Source organism: Microtus oregoni, unplaced genomic scaffold (assembly GCF_018167655.1).
Source record: "Microtus oregoni isolate MIOR12 unplaced genomic scaffold, Mior012 000000F_ref0000247, whole genome shotgun sequence".
Lineage (NCBI taxonomy): Eukaryota > Metazoa > Chordata > Mammalia > Rodentia > Cricetidae > Microtus > Microtus oregoni.
In genome coordinates, this window is record NW_024543059.1 from 7,929,927 (window position 1) to 7,954,229 (window position 24,303).

The 24,303-nt window shown below is 40.4% G+C and overlaps 1 protein-coding gene across 23 annotated transcripts in view; it reads left to right on the forward strand.

Moving 5' to 3' along the window:
• Positions 1 to 24,303, forward strand: part of Dlg2 (discs large MAGUK scaffold protein 2) — a 1,645,338-nt gene that overhangs the window by 1,053,168 nt on the left and 567,867 nt on the right. For all 23 annotated transcript variants that reach the window (XM_041643707.1, XM_041642302.1, XM_041642110.1 and 20 more), the window contains one exon: positions 864 to 917. In XM_041643707.1, coding sequence (XP_041499641.1) covers positions 864 to 917 — 54 coding nt within the window. The remainder of the gene's footprint in view (positions 1 to 863; positions 918 to 24,303) is intronic.

Consider the following 24,303-nt stretch of genomic DNA (forward strand, 5'->3'; position numbering starts at 1 on the left):
GGACAGCTCTCAATTAATCATGATGAGGGCATTCCCACTATCTAAATGAAATCTGTAATTCGGGATGGAGATTAAAGATCCTCTGGGGAATGAAAGAAAGGTTGATGTGAACATTCTACAAACTTGAAAATAGAGATAGGTCTACTCAATATTCATGAAGCTGGATTGTTGATGCAAATAGATTGCCATCTCTTATTTTCTAATGGGTAGTCTTGTAGCGCTCCTCTATCAGTCTTCGCTGGCTCCCTTCAACTTTAATGGGAATTGCTGGAAAATGCACAAATGGTTTTGGAAAAGGAAGCTCACCATATCAAATATGATTTCTTGGAATCTCTATTTTTTAATTTTTTTGTCTAGTATTCATGATCCTAGATACATAAATGTAAAATAATGATGCAGCATATGTAGTAAACAAATGTTAGTAAGTGAGCCTTTTTTTTGCATTAGGTAAATCTACTGTCATATGCCAGTTTAAATATTGGCTGACATTTGATTGTGCTTACTTGAGAGAAAAGTCAGATTTCTTCAGCAAAACTCATTTTTTTTCAAGAAAATGGCACACTTCAACTCTGCCCACTTTAATAGACATCCCTATTGCTGTAGTGGACAATTAAAGAGAAAATTAATGCGATTTCTACAAATGCTTAATTTACTTTATTAAGCTTTGCAAAGAGATACTTGAAGTGTGGGAACCTGCGGGACATGTGGAAACTCAGTTTTCTTATTTCAGGCTCTAACATCTGCCCAGAGTAGGTACCAGACCTCAGGAAATGCTTGTGGTTGTCTTTGTTAAACATGGTAGCAGAATCGGTCTCTGAACATATTATTGGTTACTTTATCTTTTTTCTCTTTCTTTTCTTTAGGCTAGCCCTGCTCCTATAATTGTCAACACAGATACTTTGGACACTATTCCTTATGTAAGTACAACTTTTATTTGCTTTATTTTAAAAGTCTGGTAATACTCAATGAGCTGAATTTAACAGCCACTGTGTAATTAGTTCTAGTCAGCCCAGACACTATGGCATAATGATATACATAATTAGTTTTGTGACCTTTGTTTTGATCTTTCCTGATCCTTGGCTTGGAAACAAATGTTTCTCTTTTTTATTCCTGTTTTGTAAAGCAAAGTGGTCAGTCATGAGGGAAAAAAAGCATGGACAGGTCTGTTAAAATACTGTTTGTGTGCTAGGTGCTCGGCTGGAAAAGGATTGAAATGCTTGAAGCAGGCATGGCAAACATCATTGTGTTTCTGGCTAAACAAACATTCTGATCAATTTCTATTGCAGAGCCCGCAATCGAGTTAATCAATAAATAGTTGATAAATTATTTGTGGCTCCCGATAAAAACTAGAGGGGAAATTTTACAGACGGCGTTTTCTGTAATAATACATGCAGATGTGTGGGAATGTGAAGTGTGACTTAGTAGGAGCCCCAGTGGAGATGAAATGACAGGGTGGGGCGAACAGCCTGAATGCGGGAGCCTGACCACCATGGTGGCCAAAGACTTGAAGGACAGACTCTAGATCCAGAGACTGGCCGTAGACTCGGTGTGAGAGAAGGATTGACGTGATTCTGGATTTCTGTGAGTACTTTGAGCTGGCGGATGGATGGGTCTTGGTGACCAGGGCAGAGAGACAGTACGGAGTAGGGAAGAGGAACCCGTGGAATAAATGACAGGAACAGATTTCTGGTTTTCAAGTGTGTAAAACGCATAGCGGCAATGGTACAAAGCAGGTATTTGGTCCCCGCTGGGTGTTCACAGACTCAGAGCCCAACCCCTTGTGTCTGGAGCCACCAAGCAAATCCCAGACACAAATGGAGCAGAGAACTATGGGGAATACAAAGTACACGGCTCTCTAAAGAGGACAACACTTACCTGGAGCCACTTTGCCAAATTATGTCATTTTGCAAGAGATATTGGAAATACACATCTTTATGTAAATATTTTCTATTCCTAATGACAACTATTAATACTTTCCAAGGTATGAACAGCAATTTGCAAAGTTTGCCTCATCCATAGGCCGCCTTTAGGGAAATCCAACCTCACAAACCAGAGGTCCCAAACAGGTTCGGCAATCCAGGATTTAGATGCAAAGAACTCAGGTACAATGCTGGGACTTGATTACAGAACTCCGTACTAAACTGGGACACGGGGTCAGAACAGAAATAACTGCAGTCTTGGCTTAACGCTGAACCACCTGAAGTTTTAAACTAGCATCTCCTAAATCTTCCTAAACAAGAACAGTGGAGTGCCAGAGAGAGAGAGAGAGAGAGAGGAAATGTGGTTAAACTCTCTGGCATGAATCAAGTAGTCTTGGAAAGTTAAGGGCTCTGTAGAGGAGATGAAGTACTATATTAAAGTTATTTGGTGACTGCTACGTTTTTGATCATTCCTTCTACCTTCTCACGAATACGAAGCATTGTTTTAAGTAGTTAACGAATGCATACAATTTAGTTCTCCTAACAAATGAAGAATAATCTATTAATTTTTATACTTTCAAAATTGGGAAAGGGAATTTTAAGGAGGTTCAGTAACTCACTGAAGTATTCTGAGAAATAAGCAGAGTGATAAATAAATGCCCTTACTATTGTTTAAAGGTTTTTCAACTCCTACCTTGATGTTCCCTGTGTGTCTTCCCTCCTTCCCTCTCTGACAGTAAACCTCTCAACTTCAGAACAAAGCTTGCTTACATCACCCAATTACAAACCCCCAAAATAATGGGAATTTTGCTAAAGAGAGCTTGCCACAGAAGCCCCAACTTTCCAAGGGATAGAGATCAATATATTAAAGAGTTTAATATTACAAACAAACCTGTTTGGCATAAAATATTTGACAAAGCAGGAAAGTAGTATTCTCACCATCTTTCTGTTGCTAGCATAAAACACCAAAGACAAGATGGGAAAGAGGGGTTTTGTTTGTCTTACATAGTAAAGGCCACAGTCTATCACTGAAAGAATTGAGAGCAGGGCAGGAGTGGAATGAGAAACCATGGAGGAATGCTGTTCCCTGACTGGCTTTCATTGGCTCTCCAGTTCATGGTCAGCTAACTTTCTTAAGCAGCTTAGGTCTCTCTGCCTAGGCTGGTCCCTTCACATCCGTCAGCAGTCAAGACAATTCCCCACAGACATGGCCACAGGCCAGTCTGATCTGGACATTCCCTCAGCTGCGGATCCCTCAGATGACTTTGGACTGTTTCAAGTTGACAGCTGACATTAGCACAGATACTGTGCTTTGCGGGGACTTGGTTTGGCAAATGGGACTACTTTTTGTAGTGAATCAATAATAGTTCAACGCTTTCTGTTAGGGAATCTCATGGCTTCACTTTGAGATGCTGGCATGTGAAAATGACTTATCAATAGAATCTAAATGAAGATCTTATATAGGCAGGCTCAACTGATATTCCAATTGATTAGCTAGGAAAAGCAACCACATATAATAAATTAGCCCAGTTGCTCTGATTCTGCTAAATGTCAACTTGGTACCTTACTTTGATTATTCCCAAAGATTTCCATTTAATCACATTTTCTGCACTAAGTACAAACCTGTTTTTGGTTTCTGAAGTGTAAGGTCTGTGATGAAGTATGTTGAACAGCTCAGAATGATGAAACCATAGCAGTTTCCATGGTAGTATGTTCCTAAGCAACCTATTTAATCTTTTTGGAGATATATAATACCCTAAAACATAAATTACTATGCTAACCTCAGAGAATGTTAAGGAAATTATAACAGGTTTTATATATAAGAATAAAATCATGGTAGTTTAACTTCTAATTGGTAACAATGTATCGGCTTTTAAAAATTACAGATTGAAAGAGTAACACTTGGCAAAACTCTGGAAGAATTTTATAAATATGGATATTTTCTTCCAGGTAGAATAAATGTGGCTGCAGTGTCTATCGAAAATGTCAGTTTTAGTGTGCAGCCATTTCCGTGGCTGTCTTTTGGCTCTTGACATAGGCTCCATCTTCCCTTTTCCCCGACTCACCTGGTAGGTAACCTTGAACAAATCTGTTCCGTTCACAGTCTAGTTTCTATTTTCCCATTCCCCAGAGTTCTAAACTCTGTTTTCCTCTTTCTTGCCCATGTTCTACTTGTTCACATAATTTCAGCTCTATTTAATGAAAAAATGACTTCAGAGTTCCCCAGGGTATTTTAGTCATGTTGCATAAGAACATTCCCTTCTTAAAAACATTACCTGGATGACAAGCTTCTGCTTGTATTATGAAGTTCTCTTCGAAAATAATTTCGATATACGTGCATGAGATAATTTTGCTGCTGAGTAAATTTAATTTGGGGGTCTAACTGGTTCTCCTGGAAATGGTTCCTTGGCCTGCATGCAAAGGGTAAGCAGACTAAAGGAACTGTCCAGAGTCAGAGGAACACTGACTGATATAAATGACTGATAAAGGTATACAAGATACTTAGTCTGATTTTCAAGAAGGTATAGAGCATTAAAGTCCTGCCGTTAATGAGGCTTTTATGTATGTGTGCCTTAAAAACTTCGTCACACATATTACCATGATATATCAAGGTCAGGCATGATTTTGAATGTGCCATAACCTAGCCTTGTGTGCGAAATATGAATCTCCCTATAAAATTAGCATCACTCAACGAGACACAATGACACAATGGAGTAGGAGAGGGAGATATATATTTTTATTATTTAAAAACTCTAATTATTACTTTTTACTCAATTTTTGTATGCTCTTTTGTTACATATTTTTATGCTAAAACCCAAAGGTATTCTATCCTTAGAAGTTCAGAGTGTGTGGAACCTCTTATCACCTGCATGGCATGTACCTCTTTTTACTGACTTGCCTTTTCCTTTTAATAGTCTTGTCAAAGTTCGACGCTGGATCTGTCTGCTTTCTAAAAATAAAATTAATCGAGGAGACTCTGGGATGTCTTGTGTTTTCTCCAGACTCCTCTAGTGTTCATTTGATAGACTAGCAGTTTTCTGGAAATGCACCACAAGAAGCAGAAGCCTTGAGAATCACGGATTTTTAATCTCAGTCAGTAACTTGGAGATCAGTTCCTGCAAATGTCTCATGTTCTAACTAATTGAACCTCAGCTACTCAATACTGAAGCTCAGCTTACCATTTAATGGGACCCCAGGTAACAGCAATTTTTGGTGTGTAGCAGCCTTGAGATCAGTAGCATACAACAGTGAGAATCTATTTCACCTGCACATATTTTGTCCTTACCTCATCTGTGAAGCACCAGACTTGCCAAACCAGGAGATAGAATGATGACTTTCCTGGCTTATGCCATTCATAAGTGTTGGTCAAACCACCATAGACCAGGGCCACAGAGCAAGCCAAGTAGGGCCTCTGCTCATGTTAAATCCACTTACATCCTACTATCCAGAATCAATGACATCACTGCACTCAAGGTAGGGAATAAGCAAACATCTGCTAAACCACAAACTAATAGATTCTGTCATAGTTTTGAGGAGCTATCAACGGATATAGGAGTAGAAACTTAGATTGCAGAAACAGAAGTGATGATGGGGAGAAGAGGCCATCTGTTTAAAGTCTGTTCTTTAGGAAAAGCTTCCAGGAAAGTACGAGAGGAAAGAAGTGGAAGAGAACAGGGGAAATCAAATAATTAGATTGCAAAGAATATGAGAAGGCCCTTAGTAGTAATCACCCACTGAACTTGGCTCAAGGTCACTTATGTAAAAGTCATTTGAAAACAATCACAATGATAGAACCTTGACAGTGAGACACGCTGTTGGATGCAAGCAAGGCTATGGTCCTGGGGCAGAGGCCAAGGCACTGATGGGAAAGCAGTGGCTGCAAACTAAGGTGGACAATATGAATGAAAGGAATAGAGGTGGATGAAAGACAAAGAGAAGACACCTTGGGTTCAGGAGCAGATAAAAATTAGTATTGGTTGGCAGTAAGGTTCGTTTGGGGAGCGATAGGATGGGACTAGGACTATGGCGTTTGGGGCTGAGAGTTGTCTGTTAGCAACGTGCCAATGACACATTGCCTGACACCAAGAGCAGGACGGTGAGGGGAGGCTCCCTGAAGAGCAAGTGGTAGTTGAGCGTGAGATAACCAAGCCCTCAATTGTGGTGTTGGACACTTATTTATTGATTTCTTTAGATACCTGAGTACAGCAGCAGAATCCTGCAGTTCAAGCTCCTCTTTGCATTTAAATTGGCAGCTTTAGAGCATACATTTACTTCTTCCCGTCTTAGAAATGATGATTAATGGTAAAGCATTGGGAAGGATTTTATGAGGTTAGCACACTCGTCCTTCAGCAAACAGGTTTTCTTGTTTCATACTTTCTCACGAGCACTGCTAAAACTTACATTGTTGATGATCTTATCTGTGATATTATCCAGAGATGAAAAATTCTAACCTGTCAGAAAGCAGTTTAATTTTGGCTAAACCGTGCCCATGAGGCAAGAAAAATTCATCAGTAGAGGAAATGCCATCAATACTTGGGCCAGCATTAAACCTAACCAATTTGGGCGCATTTTTCAATTGTCAAAATCAGGAGATACCCTTACCCTTCAGCTTGTCATCTCGCTCTAGAAGGTGTGTTGTGGAGCAGAGATGTACTGTTCAAATAATAATGTGCATGTGTGGTACCTAGAGACTGGAAGGTGCAGGCTGTGTTCAGTAGACCTAAGGCAGAGCCTGGAAATTTGCATTTCAGACAGACTCTCACGTAACACTGATGCGATTCAGCTGCTGAACTCTCAGCACTGAGTGTGACAACACAGACAGGCTTTCTCTTCATGCACACCCGGGGTTAGTGTTTGCAACCTGAGCCCACCGGTAAGTGGTTGGGTTTGGCTTACATCATTTTATATACGTCTAAGCCTCTGTGTCGGATTTTACAAAGTTAGTTTCACATTGACCTTGTAGGGGGCTTTCTGAGTAATCAGCTAACATGTAGGTATTTAATTAACATTGATCACAGCCATAAAGGGTGGGGAGGCTATGCCTTTGATTAAATAAAAGAGTCCTATGACTTAAACTTGGGTTGTTGTGACAAGAATACAGAAGGCATAGGTACTTCAGGTAAGACTTACTGTGTTTCTGCTGGTCAGCAAGCACACTCACAGCTTGAGTTTTGCACACAGGGTGTACACTGGGAACTCGTAGCAGCAACGTTATCTGGGAGCTTGTAATGGAAGGACTCTATGATCTCAGGAAGACTAATGAAATTGAAAACTAGGTAACAAAAGCGTGGACAGTTTGTCTATTAAACCTTAATAAACAATATTAGGGAGGCAGGAATCCCTTTCTTGGTGGACGCCTTATCGTTTTCCTATTAGAACACACTTCCTACCCTTGCCCCATCTGCCCATTTTTTTCTCCTTTGATTAAACTTATATTCAATCATATTCTTATAGAAAAAAAGAATTCAATCTAGTCATCACATTGAATATACTTAACAAAGATATGGCACGTAATGCTAGTTTTTAGGCACAAGCTTCTCAAAGTAGCTACAAGTCATGTGTAGTTATTTTGTTTATATTTATTTATTTATTTATTTTTAGCTTCTTTATTGAATCTTTGTGGGTTTAACATCACGTATCCTAATTCTGTTTACCTCCTGCCCCCCATATCACCCCAATGTTGATGTATACCTCAGAGAAAGACAACAAAGCAAGCAAGCAAACAAAACAAGTACAAAAAAAAAAAACCCAGTAAACCAAAACAGAATGTTTTTTTTAAATTTTTATTGATTCTTTATGGATTTCACATCGTGTATTTCATCTGGGTTTAATACCCCATCTCCTCATACCTGTCCTCTGCTCTTGCAAATTCTCCCCCCAAAACAAAGCCAAATAAAAAATATTAAGAGAAAGAGAGAGCGCGAAGAATCTTGTCATGGAAACTGTAGCGTGGCCCGCTGAGTCACACAGTAGACTCTAGTACATTCATCTTTTCTTGCAAGTGTTCATTGCTTCAAGTCACTGCTCTGGCTCTAGGCCTCTGACTTCTGCCATGACATGGATAACGGGCTCTCACCGTGGGCTCCTCTTAGACGTCCTATTGGCCTGTGTTGTGGAGATCCTGCTGTTTGGATCTGTAGGTTCATCTCCTTCACCTGCTCCAACAGTTCACAAATAAGGTGGGTGTTGGGGGAGGCAGCAATTTATAGTCCTGGTTCTGGTGCTGGTTAGTCAGCCTGCCAGCTTTCCCAAAGTCTCTAGCCCTGCCCAGGCCGGCTCACCCGATACAGCTTGCAGCAAGGAGCAGGGCCAGTTCTCTTGCTCTGGAGTTCTCAGATCCAGGTTACCGACACTCACAACACCAGGGCTGGATCTACTGTTTTGCCCAGATGAGATGCAGGGCCCGCCCCCCAGATTGCTGTAGGGGGCATCCAAGAGGGAGTCAGCTCTCTCATGACCTCCGGGCTGGTTCATCTGCACAACAAGGTCAGCTTTAGTATGCTGTCCAGGCAGGGTGCAGGTCTTGCTCTCCTGTGTGCTGCAGCTGATCAAGGGAAAAGCTAGTTCTCTCACCCTGGTGACCCTGGAGTAAGCTCTCTCATCTGCTACAGGTAGCAAGGGGTGCGGAGGCAACTTTCCCCCGACCCATGCACATGGTTGAAGAAGGGGTGGGATCCAGCTCTGTTTCTTTCCCACACTTAGGCTGACTCACCTGCCTCCCTGACAGCAGAGTCAGCTGTAGTCTGCTGCCCAGACAGGCTGCAGAGCCTGTGCTCCTGTGTGCTGAAGCCAGGGAGGGTCAGGGATAGCTCTCCCACTCTTGTGGCCCCGGGGTCAAGGCTCTCACCCTGTGTGTAGTTGTTAAGATAACATAATATTATAAATTTAGCTCTTCAATTATATGACCCACATCTTCAGTGTTAATGAACCAATATGACTAATAAACACCATAGTGAATAGTGAAGTTGGAAGGAGGATGTACTGGGGGACATGAGATGGGCTAGCTACGTTTGCTTGACACACACTAGAGTTATTTCAGAATATGGTATCATAATTGAAAAATGCCCCCAACTAGATTGGCCTTTGGACAAGTCTGTGGTGCATTTTCTCTTAATCTTTGGTTTTTCAAGACAAAGTTTCTCTGTGTTGATTTGGAGTCTGTCCTGAAACTAGCTCTTGTAGACCAGGCTGGCCTTGAACTCACAGAGAGTCATCTGCATCTGCCTCCAGAGTGCTGGTATCAAAGGCAAGCGCCACCACTGTCTGGCACATTTTTTTATTGTTCATTGATATATCTGGGCCCAGCTCACTTTCCTGTGCCCTCACTGCAGCCGCACCCTGATGCATGTTGAATAAATGAGGCTAAAGAAACAGCAGTTGCTCACCTACATGCACTGGGTACGGATTTTTTTTCCTTGAGTCTTTCCTATATCTCCTTTATTATTTTCTTCTTGACCCTACTTCATCATCCTGGAATACCTTCCTATCTTTCTAGTCTTATAAAAAGTCCTACCACCATCGAAAAGCCATTGTCCATTCCTCTGGCCTACATTAATGTCTTCTTCCCCCTTGACTCCATGGCGTTTCACTTGTGGAAGAATGCCTGCTTTCGTAAAAAGATGAGGGAATCTGAATTGTTTTAATTTGACCATCTATTAGCTAAGTACCAAGGGAACTCTCTTTTTGTCTTAATGTTGAGTAGGGACAGCAATAGCAGTCCTTCATGATATAGTATTAGAACTCAGGTTCAGTTTTATTTAACAAAGTTCAAGGAAATATGTTCTTGTAAAGTAGGGATGCATTCCTCTTCTGTTTGACAGTCCATGGGAGATTTGTCTAGATCTAGACCACCAGTTCTGTCCCATAACACTTTAAGGGACTTTTCTGACTCATTGAGACAGCCATGAACATAGTCACTAGTGAGACACACGAAGAAGTAAGTAAGGGAAGAGTAGAAATGAGTATGGTTTGTCCTTTGGAGGGCATTTCCGACAAATCCTAAGCATGATTTTTCTTCAACAACTCACATTTAGGCATAAAGCTGTTTCTAGGTACAATGGAATACTGGGTGATAAAACATTTATTCTACAATTTTACAATTTAAATAAAAAATGAAAATCCAATTAAGATGCTATAGCTCATGGCTGAGCTGTGTGGAAAATTAAAAAAAAAAACAACCTAGGAACAGGCATAATTGTCTCTCTCGTAGTGTGGATAATAGAGTTCTTCAGCTACGGGGTCTTTGTCCAGAGGAGGCTGAGAATGATGCATGAAGAAAGCATGGGAATTTTTCCCATTATGGTTTTGCATCATTTCTGATACCTGTTTCCTAGGCATTATAATAAACCAAGTAATATTATTACAGCTATGAGAAAATAAGCTGCCCTGTAGGCTAGCCTACGTGGGGAATGCAAATGGACTAACAGTTTGCTGACAGAAATTTAAAAAATAAACTTAAGACTGAGGTTAAGAATCACTATCTTGGGGGGGAGGGCTATCCAATCTGACTCTGATTTATAAAATTGTAGAAAGACTTGCATGGCTAATTTTTTTGGAAGAATGTGGTAATTGCATTGTGGAATAGACCATATAGCTATAAACGATGTTCAAATCTGTAGTCTCTGTACCTGGTGTGACTCTGGAAAAGGTGCTCCAAGGAGACGGCTTGATGTGCTGAGTGTGCTCCTTAGAAGCAAGCTTGTTAAGTTGGTAATTGGCTCGGCCATGCTAACACAGCTGTCTATGAAAAGAAGAGGCCCCAGGTTCAGGCATGTTCAAGTTACTGCAACATGCCTCCAAGGGTTGTTGTTCTGACATGAGACCCCATTTCTGAGTTTAATTGGGTTAATTAGAAAGGGAAGCATAGATGTAGCATGAAGAGCTTAGCTTAAGGGTTCCCCACATCACAACCAGAAACCTACAAGCGAAATCATGGCTAGAAGTGGGTCTAATCTGACCCTCAGGTCATGGTCATATCCTGAGGTCCAATACTATGAAGAGCAATCAAATGTCAAGCCCCTCTCAGCTCCAAGTCCTCAAGAAGCTTTCCCCATGACCCATCCTCTCAGTTGCCTGTGTATTCTGACCCATTTCACCATCTTTTTTATGTACTTCAGGTTTATTTGATAGTTTGACTGAATGCCTATCTTCTTTGATGCAGAAATGGACTAACTCCTTGAAGATTACATATCCTAACGCTGTTGCAGAGAGAACAGACTTGGCATCCGGCAGAACCAGCACTTGCTTGAGCAGCAGCACTGCTGCCTCGTTAGTGATATGAACTTGCAAAGTTACCTAAGCTTTCTGGGTCTTCGTTTCTTATTTGATAAAATGTGGGAAACTGGAACTATACCGTAATATGGGTATGAGAGTGAACTGAGCAACTTTCTTTATGGTTCGACAAGGTGGTTTGAGTAGCAATAATAATTATCCCTCACACCATTAAACTTTCTCCATGCGTTAATCTCTTAGGTCTCCACAATAAGCCTTAGGAAGTATATGATTGTAGTCTTCACTTTTAAAGTAAGAAATCTCAAACAAAGACATTATGATCTTGCCCAAAGTCTCACAGAAGACACTTGAGGGCGTGTAGCTAGAATTGCTTTAGTCTGTTGATGCTTAGCATTTGCAATCAAAGTCAATTTTCTGAGTTACTTAGATGTGGGGAAGGGTGGCATTTGAAAGCAACTGAGGTTGTTGTGTACCTCACCAAGAAAAGACTGGGGAAAATGTCATGTAGTAGTGGTGGTGCTGGTGGTGCACACCTTTAATCCTAGCACTCAGGAGGCAGAGGCAAGGAGGATCTCTGACTTTGAGGCCCATTCGGTCTATAGAGTGAGTTCCAGGACAGCTATGGGTACACAGAGAAAATCTGCCTCAGAAAAAGAAAAGAAAAGAAAGAAAATAAAATATTGAAAAGCTACAATGTGGAGAAGCTGTTTCAAATTGTAGTACCTGGAGGAAATGATCAAACTTAAAAACAAAACAAAACAAAACAAAAATCTTGCTGCTTGTGAAAGCTGAAATACTGAGTGGAATATCAAAAGAGGACAGCTGGTGTTGGTACCATGGCATCTAATCACATGTAGAGACTGAGAATGATCTGGAATAGGTGGATTTAAAGGTCTCAGTCAACATGCCTCCATCTTTCCTAGTTTATTTTATTCTCAAAATGTCCAAGGAAGGAGCAATTGTTTTAAGGCAAGAGAGTCTAAAACATGTTTTGACATGATGAGGTTTCAAAGTTGATGTCACAGGTTAATTGGAAGTTAGATTTTTCTCAGGTCCTCAGATGCCTCCCCACAAATTGGCTGTCATATGAGGAAGTCTTTGTGGGCATGTCCTGGGCTTGGCCTCTCATCTATGAAATGCCTGGGCTCCGCTGACCAAGCTTGGGCACATTCATTATTTTGCTCATTATACTCTGTTTCTCGGAGGCTACGGGAACAGAGCAGTGCAGGCTGTGGCTCACAACACAGAGATGCCTCTGCCACACTTGTGGCCTGGGAAGACTGCGTTCAGGGTGCCAGCATGACGGGGGTCAGCTGAGGCCTTTGGGCTGGTTTGTAACTGCCATCTCATGCTGTGTCCTCACATGACAAAGGCAGAGAGTAAAAGACGTCTCTCTTGGAACCTTTGTAAAGACGCCAACCCCATCGGAAAGGTGCTGTCCTTAGGATATAACTCCTTCCTAATGGCACCATCTCCCAATACATTTTCTTTGGGAATTAGAATTCCAGTTATTAACTCAGTGACTAGACCACCAATCTACGCCACTGTCGGTTCCGTGTCTCTCTTAAGCATGGTGGTTCATTCATCCAATACATGTCTCCTGTATTGGTCATTCATAAGAAGCAAAACCAAGTGATGCATCAAAATAGGTGATGCACAACAGAGAAGCTGCCGCAGCAAAGCAACAAAGCAAAACTCTGTGCTTATTTCACTGGGAGGTGGATAATGTGATTCCTTTAGGATAAAAGCTCCCTGAGGAACTCTGGGAGAAAGTGAGATGAGAGCTCTAACCAAAGTATGAGAAGAAGCTAGGCTAAGCAAGCAAGCAGGCAAGCAAGTAAGCATCTTCATGTTGTGTTCTCCTTTGCTCAGTCTGTTCCACAAAATTGTTTTTGTGTTAGGTTTTATTTGTTTACGTGTTTCTCCCTTTCCTACACAACACCATTAGCTCAACTTTGAAAGGACTATTAGATCCCTGGGAGACGTCCAGACTTTGTTCTGCTTAGCTTTCTGCATCAATGTGGTCGCTAGTTCTTATATCATAGGCTTGTGAGTATCTTATCTATAGTCCACTTTCTTTTTCCCCAGGACTCTTGACCACATCTCTTAATCTCCTAGGTTCTCATAGCTGCCTTTGAAACTTCCTGTGTGGTTCCACCCTACACACACACACACACACACACACACACACACACACGCACACACACACATCTAGCCTTCTTTTTATGGCTCTAAGTTTTATGCTATTATTGTAAAAACCACTTATGATCCTGACATTTAAATACCTAAAGTCTTTGAGTTCCCTACATGACATTAGAATGTGTGATGTTTATGTGTGTTTAAGTGGATCTTACCCTCTTCCCCACCCCTCATCCCCAGACCTTTCTCCTGCACTCCTGTACCCTCTACTCCTACTGCGCAGTTGTTTCCTGAGTTCGCTGTGTTCATTGATCTGGACTTGGTATTTTTCTTTGGTCTTCTCACTTAATTTCTATCTTCTGCATACCCTCTAGAATCTACTTCATGTGCATCAGTCTTGAAATGGTTCCACATCCCCGTGATTGTATCACTAAGAATGAGGATCAATGGAATAGGCAAACAAAAGTGATAAAACCTGTGGGGAGAAATGGTTGTTGTGAGCGGTCAGAGTCTACACGACCTAGAGTTGTTCTGCCCTCACTCTCCTAAGAATAAGGCTACCCACTCTTTTTTCCTACCATAGTTCAAGTGGCTGCTGTAGCTCCAACCATTGTAGTATTGTATTATAACCATTACATTTCAGGCAAAGGGGGCATTAGATTTGCCTCTAGACCTTTAAGGATACTTTCAGAATTTCCACACAATAATTTACTTACTAGTTATAGACAGGCATGTGATTTTACCCCCCCCCAAATAAAAACGTATACCATTTGATGTTTAATGGAGTGATAGTTTCAGAGAAGCAGAGGAAAATGAATAGCAAGAGGTAATTAGCAAGCCCTGTTCTAGGCATTCTCTGTACGGTGTTATCAGTTTCCCTTAAGAGGAGCTTTGTTCTTCCAATTGCATCTTTTCAGAGCTCATCTTTCAGCAGGCACCTGCTGAAGGGGATGCTCCCATGGTCTTCACTGATTTGCACCTTGCCTTCGCCCAGTCCTCTGTACACATCTACTGTTTCTGCCTTGTCTCCCTGTTTCAAGCTGGTGCCATAGTGTCAATCGTGCCTTTTGCTGGGAAGTTTTATCCCACTCTTCTTCTTTGAACTCTCTCCTGGGCCATCTCTTGCCTGACTGGAGCTGATCTTGTATTCAGTTCTGTGCTCACCGAGCTGCCCTTGGATTTGACCATGAACTTCTTAGACACAGACTATGTTTTATTCATTTCTAAATCTCCAGAATCCAGAACATGCCCAGGAAAAAATCATGGAAATTCAATCATAGGCATTCAATGCAATTTTAAATAAATGAAATGTGTGTATATGTATATATGTATATATATTATATAATCATTTGCTTAGCACATTAATAAACAATTATTTTTTTACTGGCATATCATCTGTCAAAGAATAGGCCATATGCAGAGATGAACTTTCCAGAAACATTTATTGTCTTCCCTTTCAGAAATTTAAATTCATCTGAGGGAGAGACATAATAAACAAACTAATTATTGCTGTGAAAGACAGTGATAAAACATGGGTATTAAACAGAGTCTCAGTAATGCTTTGGGGTTGCTCCCTGGACACATCCCTGTTAATTTGTTAGCACATGGTATTTCATTCTTACTCATGAACAGAAATGAGTGAACAAGTTTGTTCTCATAGCATGATTGGTCCATGCTTCTGAGTGCAGCTACTGCCACCAAGTAAGCGCATTGCCTCCTCTTGAGAGTTCAGTGACTAATAAAGTGTAGGATATCACGGTTTAGATGAGGGTCTCCATGTGCTCTGGACATTGATGCCTTAAATAAACGGCTGTGGTGAAGGAGATGAGCTCTTGAGTTGCAAAGTGTTTCATCAGCATGGAACAAGCCGGTTTACGGGTAAACTTTAATTTAGAGCTCACAATCCTCTTGAGTTAGGTGCTGTCCTGGTTGTTTTTATGTCAACTTGACACAAGCTAGAGCCACTGAGGAAAAGATACTCTTATTTGATACTATGCCTCCATTAGATTGACCTGTAGGTGAGTCTGTCAAGTGTTTTCAAAGTTAGTAATTGATGCGGGAGAGCCAAGTCCATTGTGGATGGTGCCACTCCTGGGTACGTAGTCCTGGGGTCTGTAAAAATGCAGGATGAGCAAGCATGGGGAACAAGCCAGTAAGCAGCATTCCTCCATGGCCTCCGTTTCAGTCCGTGCCTCCAGGTTTCTGTCTTGAATCTCTGTCCCAGCTTCCTTTGGAGATGTAGTTTGACCTGTAAGTTGTAAGAGGAAATAAATCCTTTCCTCCCCAGGTTGCTTTTATTTCAACAATAGAAACCCCAACTAGCATAGGTTCTATTCTCCAGGTCCTCATTTTATGGTGTAAAATAAAACCCTGATACAGGGAAAAGTTAGCTACCATGGTCAAAGTCAAGAAAATTCTTAACTGTGTAAAAACAGAATGTTCAACCCAGAGGCATCAGTACTACTGGGGAGTATATGGCATGCAGGATGATAATCTCAGATACATTCAACCTGAATGTACCTTCTAGCAAGTCCCAACTGGTAATGCTTTGCTCCATACCAGTGTTCCATTTTTCCAAAAAGCAGCTAAAATGATATCTACGTTCATTCTCATTCTGGGCCAGCCAGACATTGACTCTTCCTGGAACCTTAGGCATGTAACATGTGAAATGTTCCGGGCCACACCGATGCTCCCATCCAGAGTATCCACTGCAGCAATATTTTGTTTGTAATCTAACGAGTAAAGCTTGCCTGGAGATCAGAGTGCAGAACTAAGCCACTAGTTAGCCCTAGAGGCCACACAGTGGTGACACACACTTTTAATCCCAGTATTTGGGACACAGAGGCAGACAGATCTCTGTGAGTTCAAGGCCACCCTGGGCTACACAAGGTTGAAACTGTCTAAAAGAGAAACAGAGCTCACACGAAGATGATCCCAGCACTTGGGGTCACATGCCTTTAGTCCCAGCACTAGAGAGGTGGAAATAGGAGTAATATGGCTGGACAGATAGAGGACTACAAGGCATGAGGAGACAGGAGCTCAGATTCAGTCTGAGGATTCAGTCTGACCATACAGTCTGAGGTCTGAAGATTCATAGAGACAGAATCAATTGCCCTTCAGTCTGAGCGTTGGTAGAGGCAACAACTCTATATATACTGGCTGTTCTGCTTCTCTGGTCTTTCAGCTTTAACCCCTGTATCTGACTCTGCGTTTTTGATTAATAAGAAGAATTAGAATTTGTGTTACAAGCCACTTCCACTTCTCCTATTCTACATTATCATTATGCTCCATCTTATGAATCTGCTGTTTGTTGACATTTAAAGAAGATATATTAGTCAAAAATAATGACGTGATTGATATGCATCCTTGTGAACTCACTGGGCCACGTGAGTGGACAGAAGTGTGTGATCATCTCCTCATTAAGGGTGGCTATACTGTGACAGTAGCAAAATTTGGAAGCTGGAGGTTAGATGTCAAAGCAAAAAGAACATTTTAAATGCTCCATTGATTTTCTTTCTCTGTGTTTTTGTTTTAGTGCAGGAATACCTGGCCGCATCACTGTCTCCTTTCTCTGATTTATAACTTCTCCATTAAAGAGTCATTTGAAAGGCAGTATGGCCAGGGAGTTTTATCTGAACCATTCTCTCAGTATCTGATCATTTTCATATCGTGGTTATTTGGGCACTTACCAGACTATAATTGCAGTCCTTGGCATCTGTAGAGAAGAGAGAACATATGATACAGCAGGAATTGTGCCAACTGGGAATCTTCCCCCTTAGATAATGTATTTGATTCTCACCAAAACGTTTGAGTTAAAATCATCATCCTCATTTAAGATATGAAAACTGAGTCTTAGAAAAATACAAAAATATGCACAGGGCACACCAATCCTAAGCACTGAGTCAGAGTTGAACTTATGCATCCTTCCTGTAAAGCCCAGGGATTTGTCATTGTGCCACGCTATACTAGAAAGTCAGGACTTAATTGCAGTCAATAGGCAAGCAGAGTGGGGGTCTTTGAAAGAGATTATTTTTGCTGTATTTTGGCAGAGTTATTACCTTACTTGCTTTGTTTTTCTCTCACAGAATTGTGCTTTGTTAAATTGATGACTGCTTCAAACATCTAGTGTTTAAACAACCCCCCTTTCTTTCAAATATCTTACTGGATCAGAATGCTCAGCTTCCGTGGGTGCCGCCTCCAATGATCATTTGGACTTAACTCAGAGAACCGCTTGGAATTTGTTTTCCCTGAATTGGTTGGCATGAGCCACTTATAAATTGGTAATGCGGACTTAAGAATAAAACTGATTAAAGACTGGATCCATATAGGTAATCACTAATGACTGAGCGGTGGCCAAGCAGTGCCAACTGAGCAAGTGCCAATGAGGGGGAAGATGAATGAATCAAGGCTAATGTGTTAAAAAAACAATTAGTCCCTGAATCCCATTGAACCGCAATTCTGCAGCCGATGTAATTAAAACAGCTGTGGATGGCTCTAACTGAAAAAGTAAAGGCAGAATTATGGAAAAGTTTCCAGATAGTGGTAGTAGAGTCTGAAGCAGATGAACAGATAGTGGACAATAAAGAACAGGGAGGAATAAGACTCCACAGTGTCAGAGCCATCAGAAGATGTATCCAGGGCCCTGAAGAAACCTATCCGGAAACGATTACCACTCCGCTTTAGATAAAAGCAGCACAATATCCTGTAGGCTTCCCATATGGCATCCTGAACGCACGTCTTTGAATATAGACATTGTTGGGTGAGAAGGTAAAGCTTTATTCATTCAGCGCACATTTCCTTAAAGCACCAATTCTGTCTGGCACAAACCAGGGTATTGGGAAACCGGTGGCAAATAGAATAGAGGTATATGACCCCAAGAAGTTTACCACTCATAAGACTACAAAGTCAGTTAAGTCAGGAGGTGTAATTCTTTTTAATCTTGTTGAGAAAAAAGGCAAACAACATGGGAGCACAGGCACGGAAATATTCTGTTAGTTCTCTGCAGTTTTACATGATGTGTCTCTTGTGGCTTTCTCTAGTGCCTGGTGCTTGCATTGTTTTATATTTGGGGGACTAAAGCTAACTGTACATTCTGAGATGGCTTTGGACATCTGCTGGTTTCAGTGCCTTCGCCTCCGGCATGCTGAAAGTGCAGAACGAGCTACCATGACCGACTGCTTCCTTATATCCACTTATATACCCTGCTCTCCCTAAGACTCACACATAGTCACAAAGGACTTGTTTCCAACTGTTGGTGAATTTTCTGCCTGCCTATTTTTCACTTCTTTGTGATTAAAAAATCTTATTTAATCTCCAACTCATAGCATATGGTCTTATCTTCAGAACGAAACTCCTGAGATGCTGTCTACTCTGTGAGCCTTCTCCTCTGCCAGTCAAACACACATCCATCCATGTCAAGGACGCTTTGAGACTGATTCAATAGTAGCACATACCATAGCATATTTTGTTATGTAACTATAAATAACAGAATGTATACAGATTATTTCAGAAGAATGAGTGTGGAACTCAGGGCCAGAGTGCTGAAATAGAATGCAGAGAGGCCATGGATTTGTGTTTAGCACCCTTCCTAAAAGCATCTCAGAAATTCTTAGTTCTATCCAAATATGATAAAAATAATCATTTAATTAATTTAAGACATGTATCAGATTTTAGATGATACCGTGGTATGATTAAAAGAAATTAGGTATTATCTTACACTTGCAAGTAATAAAAATTTGTACATTAGTAAAACTCAATGTTAAGTGTGAAGAGGGAATATAATATATAGTAGGTCAAAATCAAAGGAGTAATTATACTGTTTTGAAGTTCATTACTATAAATTCATCATAGATTATTATCTAAATATATATAACTAATATTTATATAAATATATAAGTCATTATAAACAGAATCTTAAAGGATAGGAAGGAGCTCCCAAGGGAGACAAAACTTGAAAGATTGGCAGTCTATAAGGACTATATTAGCCACATGCAAATAAGGATTCAGAAAAATGTATAAGCTTAGAAAGCCACGCAAACTGATTTTATCTGGTGTCATAGGACTAAATTCTAAATGGGGACAGTGAGTGATGATCAAGAGTGATGAGCAGGAGTCACCAGCAGCAGATAACTTGGTATCGTCATTCACAGCACTGATTCATGCCAGTTTCCTGGGATTTGAACTCATACCTCTCTGACATGAAGCTGACCTACCCTTGGCTTCATCATCTGGGATTGTGTTAATAACTGTGTGTATGACAAAAAGATCTCCAAGCATGTCATCAGTTAAAATTGTAAAAAAAAAATGAGAAATTACCTGGTATGTACTATGGATTAATGACTTAGCTGCATGGCTTTCCAAAGCCTCTTCCTAGAAAATAAGCTCTCTTTCTCTATGCTGGTCTTCCTGCCAAGACTAGATGTCTGTGGGTTTGCTCTGGTAGGAAGGTGGGTCTCCAATAGCCCTTCCCTCACCTGGCCTTGGAGGGGTGAAAGAATGGTTGAATCTTCTTATCCGTGCGTAGCAAATATATTTGAATTTTTCCAAACTGGTATCCTTAGAAGAAAGGCCTGCAAGCCCCCACTCCTAGCAGAAGACCAGGAGGCTCTAATGAGTTGCTCCTCACTTACTCAATTAGCAATGACATTCGCTGAGCATGAGGTAGTAAAAATGAGCCTAGAAAATATAGTGAAATGATGTGATAGTGTTTAAATTTTTAGGAAAGAAGAAAACAGTAGTGCTGTGCTTCTACCCAGAAAAGCATATTATTTTATGTTATTCTCTACCCCAGTCAAATTTTTTGTATCTAGGGCAAAAGCATTTCTATCAATTCTATTGTGCTTCTTACTCTGACCAGTATTGAATTTTTCCTCATTGTTGGAGAGTTAGTATGCCCTAGTTTTAGAGTGCCCTGCAACATAAAATACAATAAATCCTGTTATCACTCGTCTCAGGATTGAGCGATTCTTTGCTTATCTTACTGTTATTTCAGAGACGCACTGCAATAGATCCTGCAATACCATGGCCTATTCAGCAGTCTGGCTTGGTGGGACTTATGCTAAGGCAGAGACATGCCACAGGTTCCTACTCCACAGCCTTGATGAGTTCCGCAAAGTAGGCCCAACTATTAAACTCATTTCCATTCCATTACGCCACCCATTAGCTGGGTATTTTACTACCTCTTTTGTTCATTTGCAATTTTACCAGATTGGTGATCCGCTCTTAGTAACTTCCCCATTAATAGGAATTAGTAAAAATTTTTAATAGTCATTTAATTAGTTTTAACGTATGTCTCTGTATCCATCATTAAGTTCTAGAGGGAATTATTTTTTATATGTTGATCAGAGTTGGGTAAGTGGAAGCCATAGTGTGCAACTGTTTGTGTGTCTTCTGAGCTCTTTGGCTGATACTCAGGGTCTCGGCTATATGAAGAGACCATTGGTGGTGCTCGAGAGATTGGATTAGAGAGATGTGTGGGAAGTATTGAATTTATGCATTTAATTAACTTTGTGTGTTACCCTTGTGTTATTCTTGCTAAGTAGTTTACAGCGGAAAGAAACCTGGTGTTTAAAAAAAAAAAAACTCATCCTGTCCTATGATGTTGTGTCTTTTTGTTTGAACTAGTACAATTCTCATCATTTAATTTTCATTTTAAATGCACAAAAAGAACTAAATTGTTTATGGTCCTTAAAGGAAATAATACACAATGCGTGTATCTCATATATTTGATTCTTTTGTGGATGGAATTGGAATTTGGAATTGTTTTCTTCCATTTTAAACTTTTTGCCAGTTTTATAGATGCATGCTATGATTTTTAGTCTTTTTACCCTCTGTCCTTCTCTCGTTCTCCTTATTCCCCAGATGAAACCTTCTTTTTCCCAACAAGGTCTCTGCTAACTCCATGTCTCCTTCTTGTGTGTTAGCCGCTGCCTTATATCAGAATTGCCAGGTCTAGCAGGGGTGGGAAGCTATTTCCTGGGACACTGGCAACTCTGTAGCTGTGTCACTGAAAACATGATGACACTTCTGTTCCCCAGCAACCATTAAGCTACCAATAGTCCCTGAGTGAGGCTGAGGCCTCCTATATCTCTCCTCTTTCCACGACGAGGATGGGTCTAATCTTGTATAGGTCTTGTTACAGCTTCGGTGAGCTCAATAGCTATGTCATGTCAAGAAGACATCATTTGCTACACTTCTTCCTAGTCTGTGCCTCTCATGTTCTTTGCTGACCTCTCTACTGTAATGCTCTTGAGCCTTGGAGAGGGAATGTAGATGTCTTTTTTATGGCCAATCCTCCGCCCAGCGTTACATATTTTCAATACTTTGAACAGTTATGGGTTTCTACTTTAGCCACCACATGCTACAAGAAGATACTTCTCTGGCAAGGGCTAAAAGCAGCACTCATCTGTGTATATAAACCTAAGTTCTTAGACGGCAATTTGATTTGGTTTATTTTGACAGAAATTATAATTGAACTATAACCTAAATTGTAGGTATTAAAAAATGAAGCGATATTTATACAGTTATAAATGTACATGGAAAATATATAAAGCACTACTACAGAACTCTTATAAGGCATTCATATGTTTTAACATCAGGTCAACATTATAACAGTATATTGCTGCTGCTTATTTACTTCCTTTATTTACTATTAGGAGACTCCTACTAAATCTGTAACTAATGATTTGATATACAGACTCTGAGCCTTAATGTATCCGAGTATGTTTTGGCTTTAATTTAATTTAATTTAATTTGAGAGACTAACTTTCCTATCACTTAGCTACTTTTCAATCATTGACTCACTATCTAATAATAAGCAAATGCGACAGTAGTCACTAGGATCAGTAGCTAAACATTGACCTCCGCACAAAAATAAAGTCAGGGTCTCCAGGTAGCAATGAGGTCTGGCATGCGAGCAATTGTGGAAGGGAAGAAGTGGGTATCACCTGGGTAGGGAAGCTCTCTTTATATCTACGCGGTTCTTGCTGCCAAGACTCTAGAGTTCTATGGGTTCATCCTGGTAAAAAGGCACACCTCCATTAGTGCTTCCCTTTCCTGGAGGACAAGAGTTTGACAGGAATCCTCAAATTCAGGTTCCCTTAAGAGAAAATATTTTCTGACATTTATTAGAAAAGATGAAAACAGTATTGTTGACAATAAGAGCATCGACCTGAAAAAAAATTAAAAAGCTTTCTTAAAATGTAGAACCAGATTTCAAACTGAACAGTGACACACAGACCAGGGCACTTTTGATATCAAATGGCCCAAGGAAACAAAGAAGCTTTGCTACTCAGCACTTTGCATTAATGTATTCATTGGGAGTACACTGGGAATATCCACTTCCCACTATGAAATTATAATGGTTGTACCTACATAAGCTTTTTGGTTTGCTTCATTCACATAATCAAGATGCTTAAGAGACTGCTTGAGGTGCTGTGGTAGCTAATACGAATTCTTTAATATAAACACTTGACAGTCTTAATCCCCTAAACTCATTTGGCAGATGTAGTTTTTATCCATTATTGGCTTTTTATTCCTCTTCATTACCAAACCTCCTTACTGCATAATTATTATACGTGTGTTAAAAGATTGGAGTTATTCCCTGAGTATACAAAATTATATATTAGCTTTGCCCACATTTTGTGTTTTCTTTTATACGCTCTGTCTTGATATTCAGTGGAGCTTTCTAGGGATATAAGTAAAGCATAGAAGCCGACAGAATTAAGTTGTGTTTGCTTTTCTTTTGTTTACTCTTTCGGCTGTTTGTTTGTTTGGTTGGTTTTTTGAGATAGGGTTTCTCTGTGTAGACCTGGATGTTGGAACTCGCTCTACAGACTAGGCTGGCCTTGAACTCACAGAGATCTGAGTGCCTCTGCCTCCCAAGTGCTAGGATTAAAGATGAGTGACATCACTGCCCGGCCAGAATTAAGTTTTTGAATATGTGTGTATATTGCGAACCATCTTAGAGCCCTTGGGGCTTTGAAAAAAGCTTTGTGGAAAATTGAGCGACAGCTTCTGGATTTAGAGTGAAGCTCTGAGTATTGCCATCTTTACCAAGTGCTTGCGACATGTGTGTCTTAGTACTGTGAGAGCAATGTGTGTATCAGGGCTCTGTTGTCAGTCTCTTATGAAATTTAATCTATTTGGAAATATGACAGAAATAAAACTCAGAGATCACGGTATAAAGTCATGGGTCCCAGCACAAAGCTGGTCCTTAATGAGTGTTTGCAGGAATGACAAAATCAATACAATGAATTAAATACCTGAGTGAGTTGGTGATGATTATTTCAGGTCAGTTGCTTCGGAGAAGTTTTCAGAGCAAAGCTGGGGTAATTTGGTAGTATTAGATCTGCATACGCAGGTGTCCTAGGAGGGACTGCTCTGAGGCTTTGCCCATGTTTTCTGTTGCTTGTGCCCACACATTTTTTTTAACCTAAACTCATTTTAAGCAACCAGATAAACAGGAAACAAGTTGTAGTAAACTGGTTAGAATTGTAAGGATAATCTTTAAGCAAATGCAGGCAAAAGACTGCATAACAAGATATAAAACCAGTTCCTGCTGACTGCTGAATATGAGTAGCACACAAAAGCCCAGGGGTGGGTCTCAGTATTCTGTGCAGTCTCATGTGCAAGCTTGAAGAAGACGGTGTTTGCACACTAGAGAGATCTCCCTGGCTCCTCAAAGCATAAAACTCACTGCAAGGCTCTATGAAAACAAACATTAGCCTTGAAACAGTAAATGATTTTCAGAGAAGGTATTTCTATGAGCTTAGAAAAAGATGTATTTCTTTGTCACTAGCAGCTTATTACAAATGAAAACATAGTTGTCAAATCCTAAGTACTATAGGAATTCGGATTTTTTTTTCAAATTTATGTTGTGCTTTTAGTTTTTTAGGATGACATAAAACTTGATGATGTTTGCTTTATTTTTTCAAGATTATAATTTGAAAACCTCTCTTGTTTACTCTTCTAGCGTAAGGTCTTTATGAAACTAGGGTGACTTTCACTCCTTTTA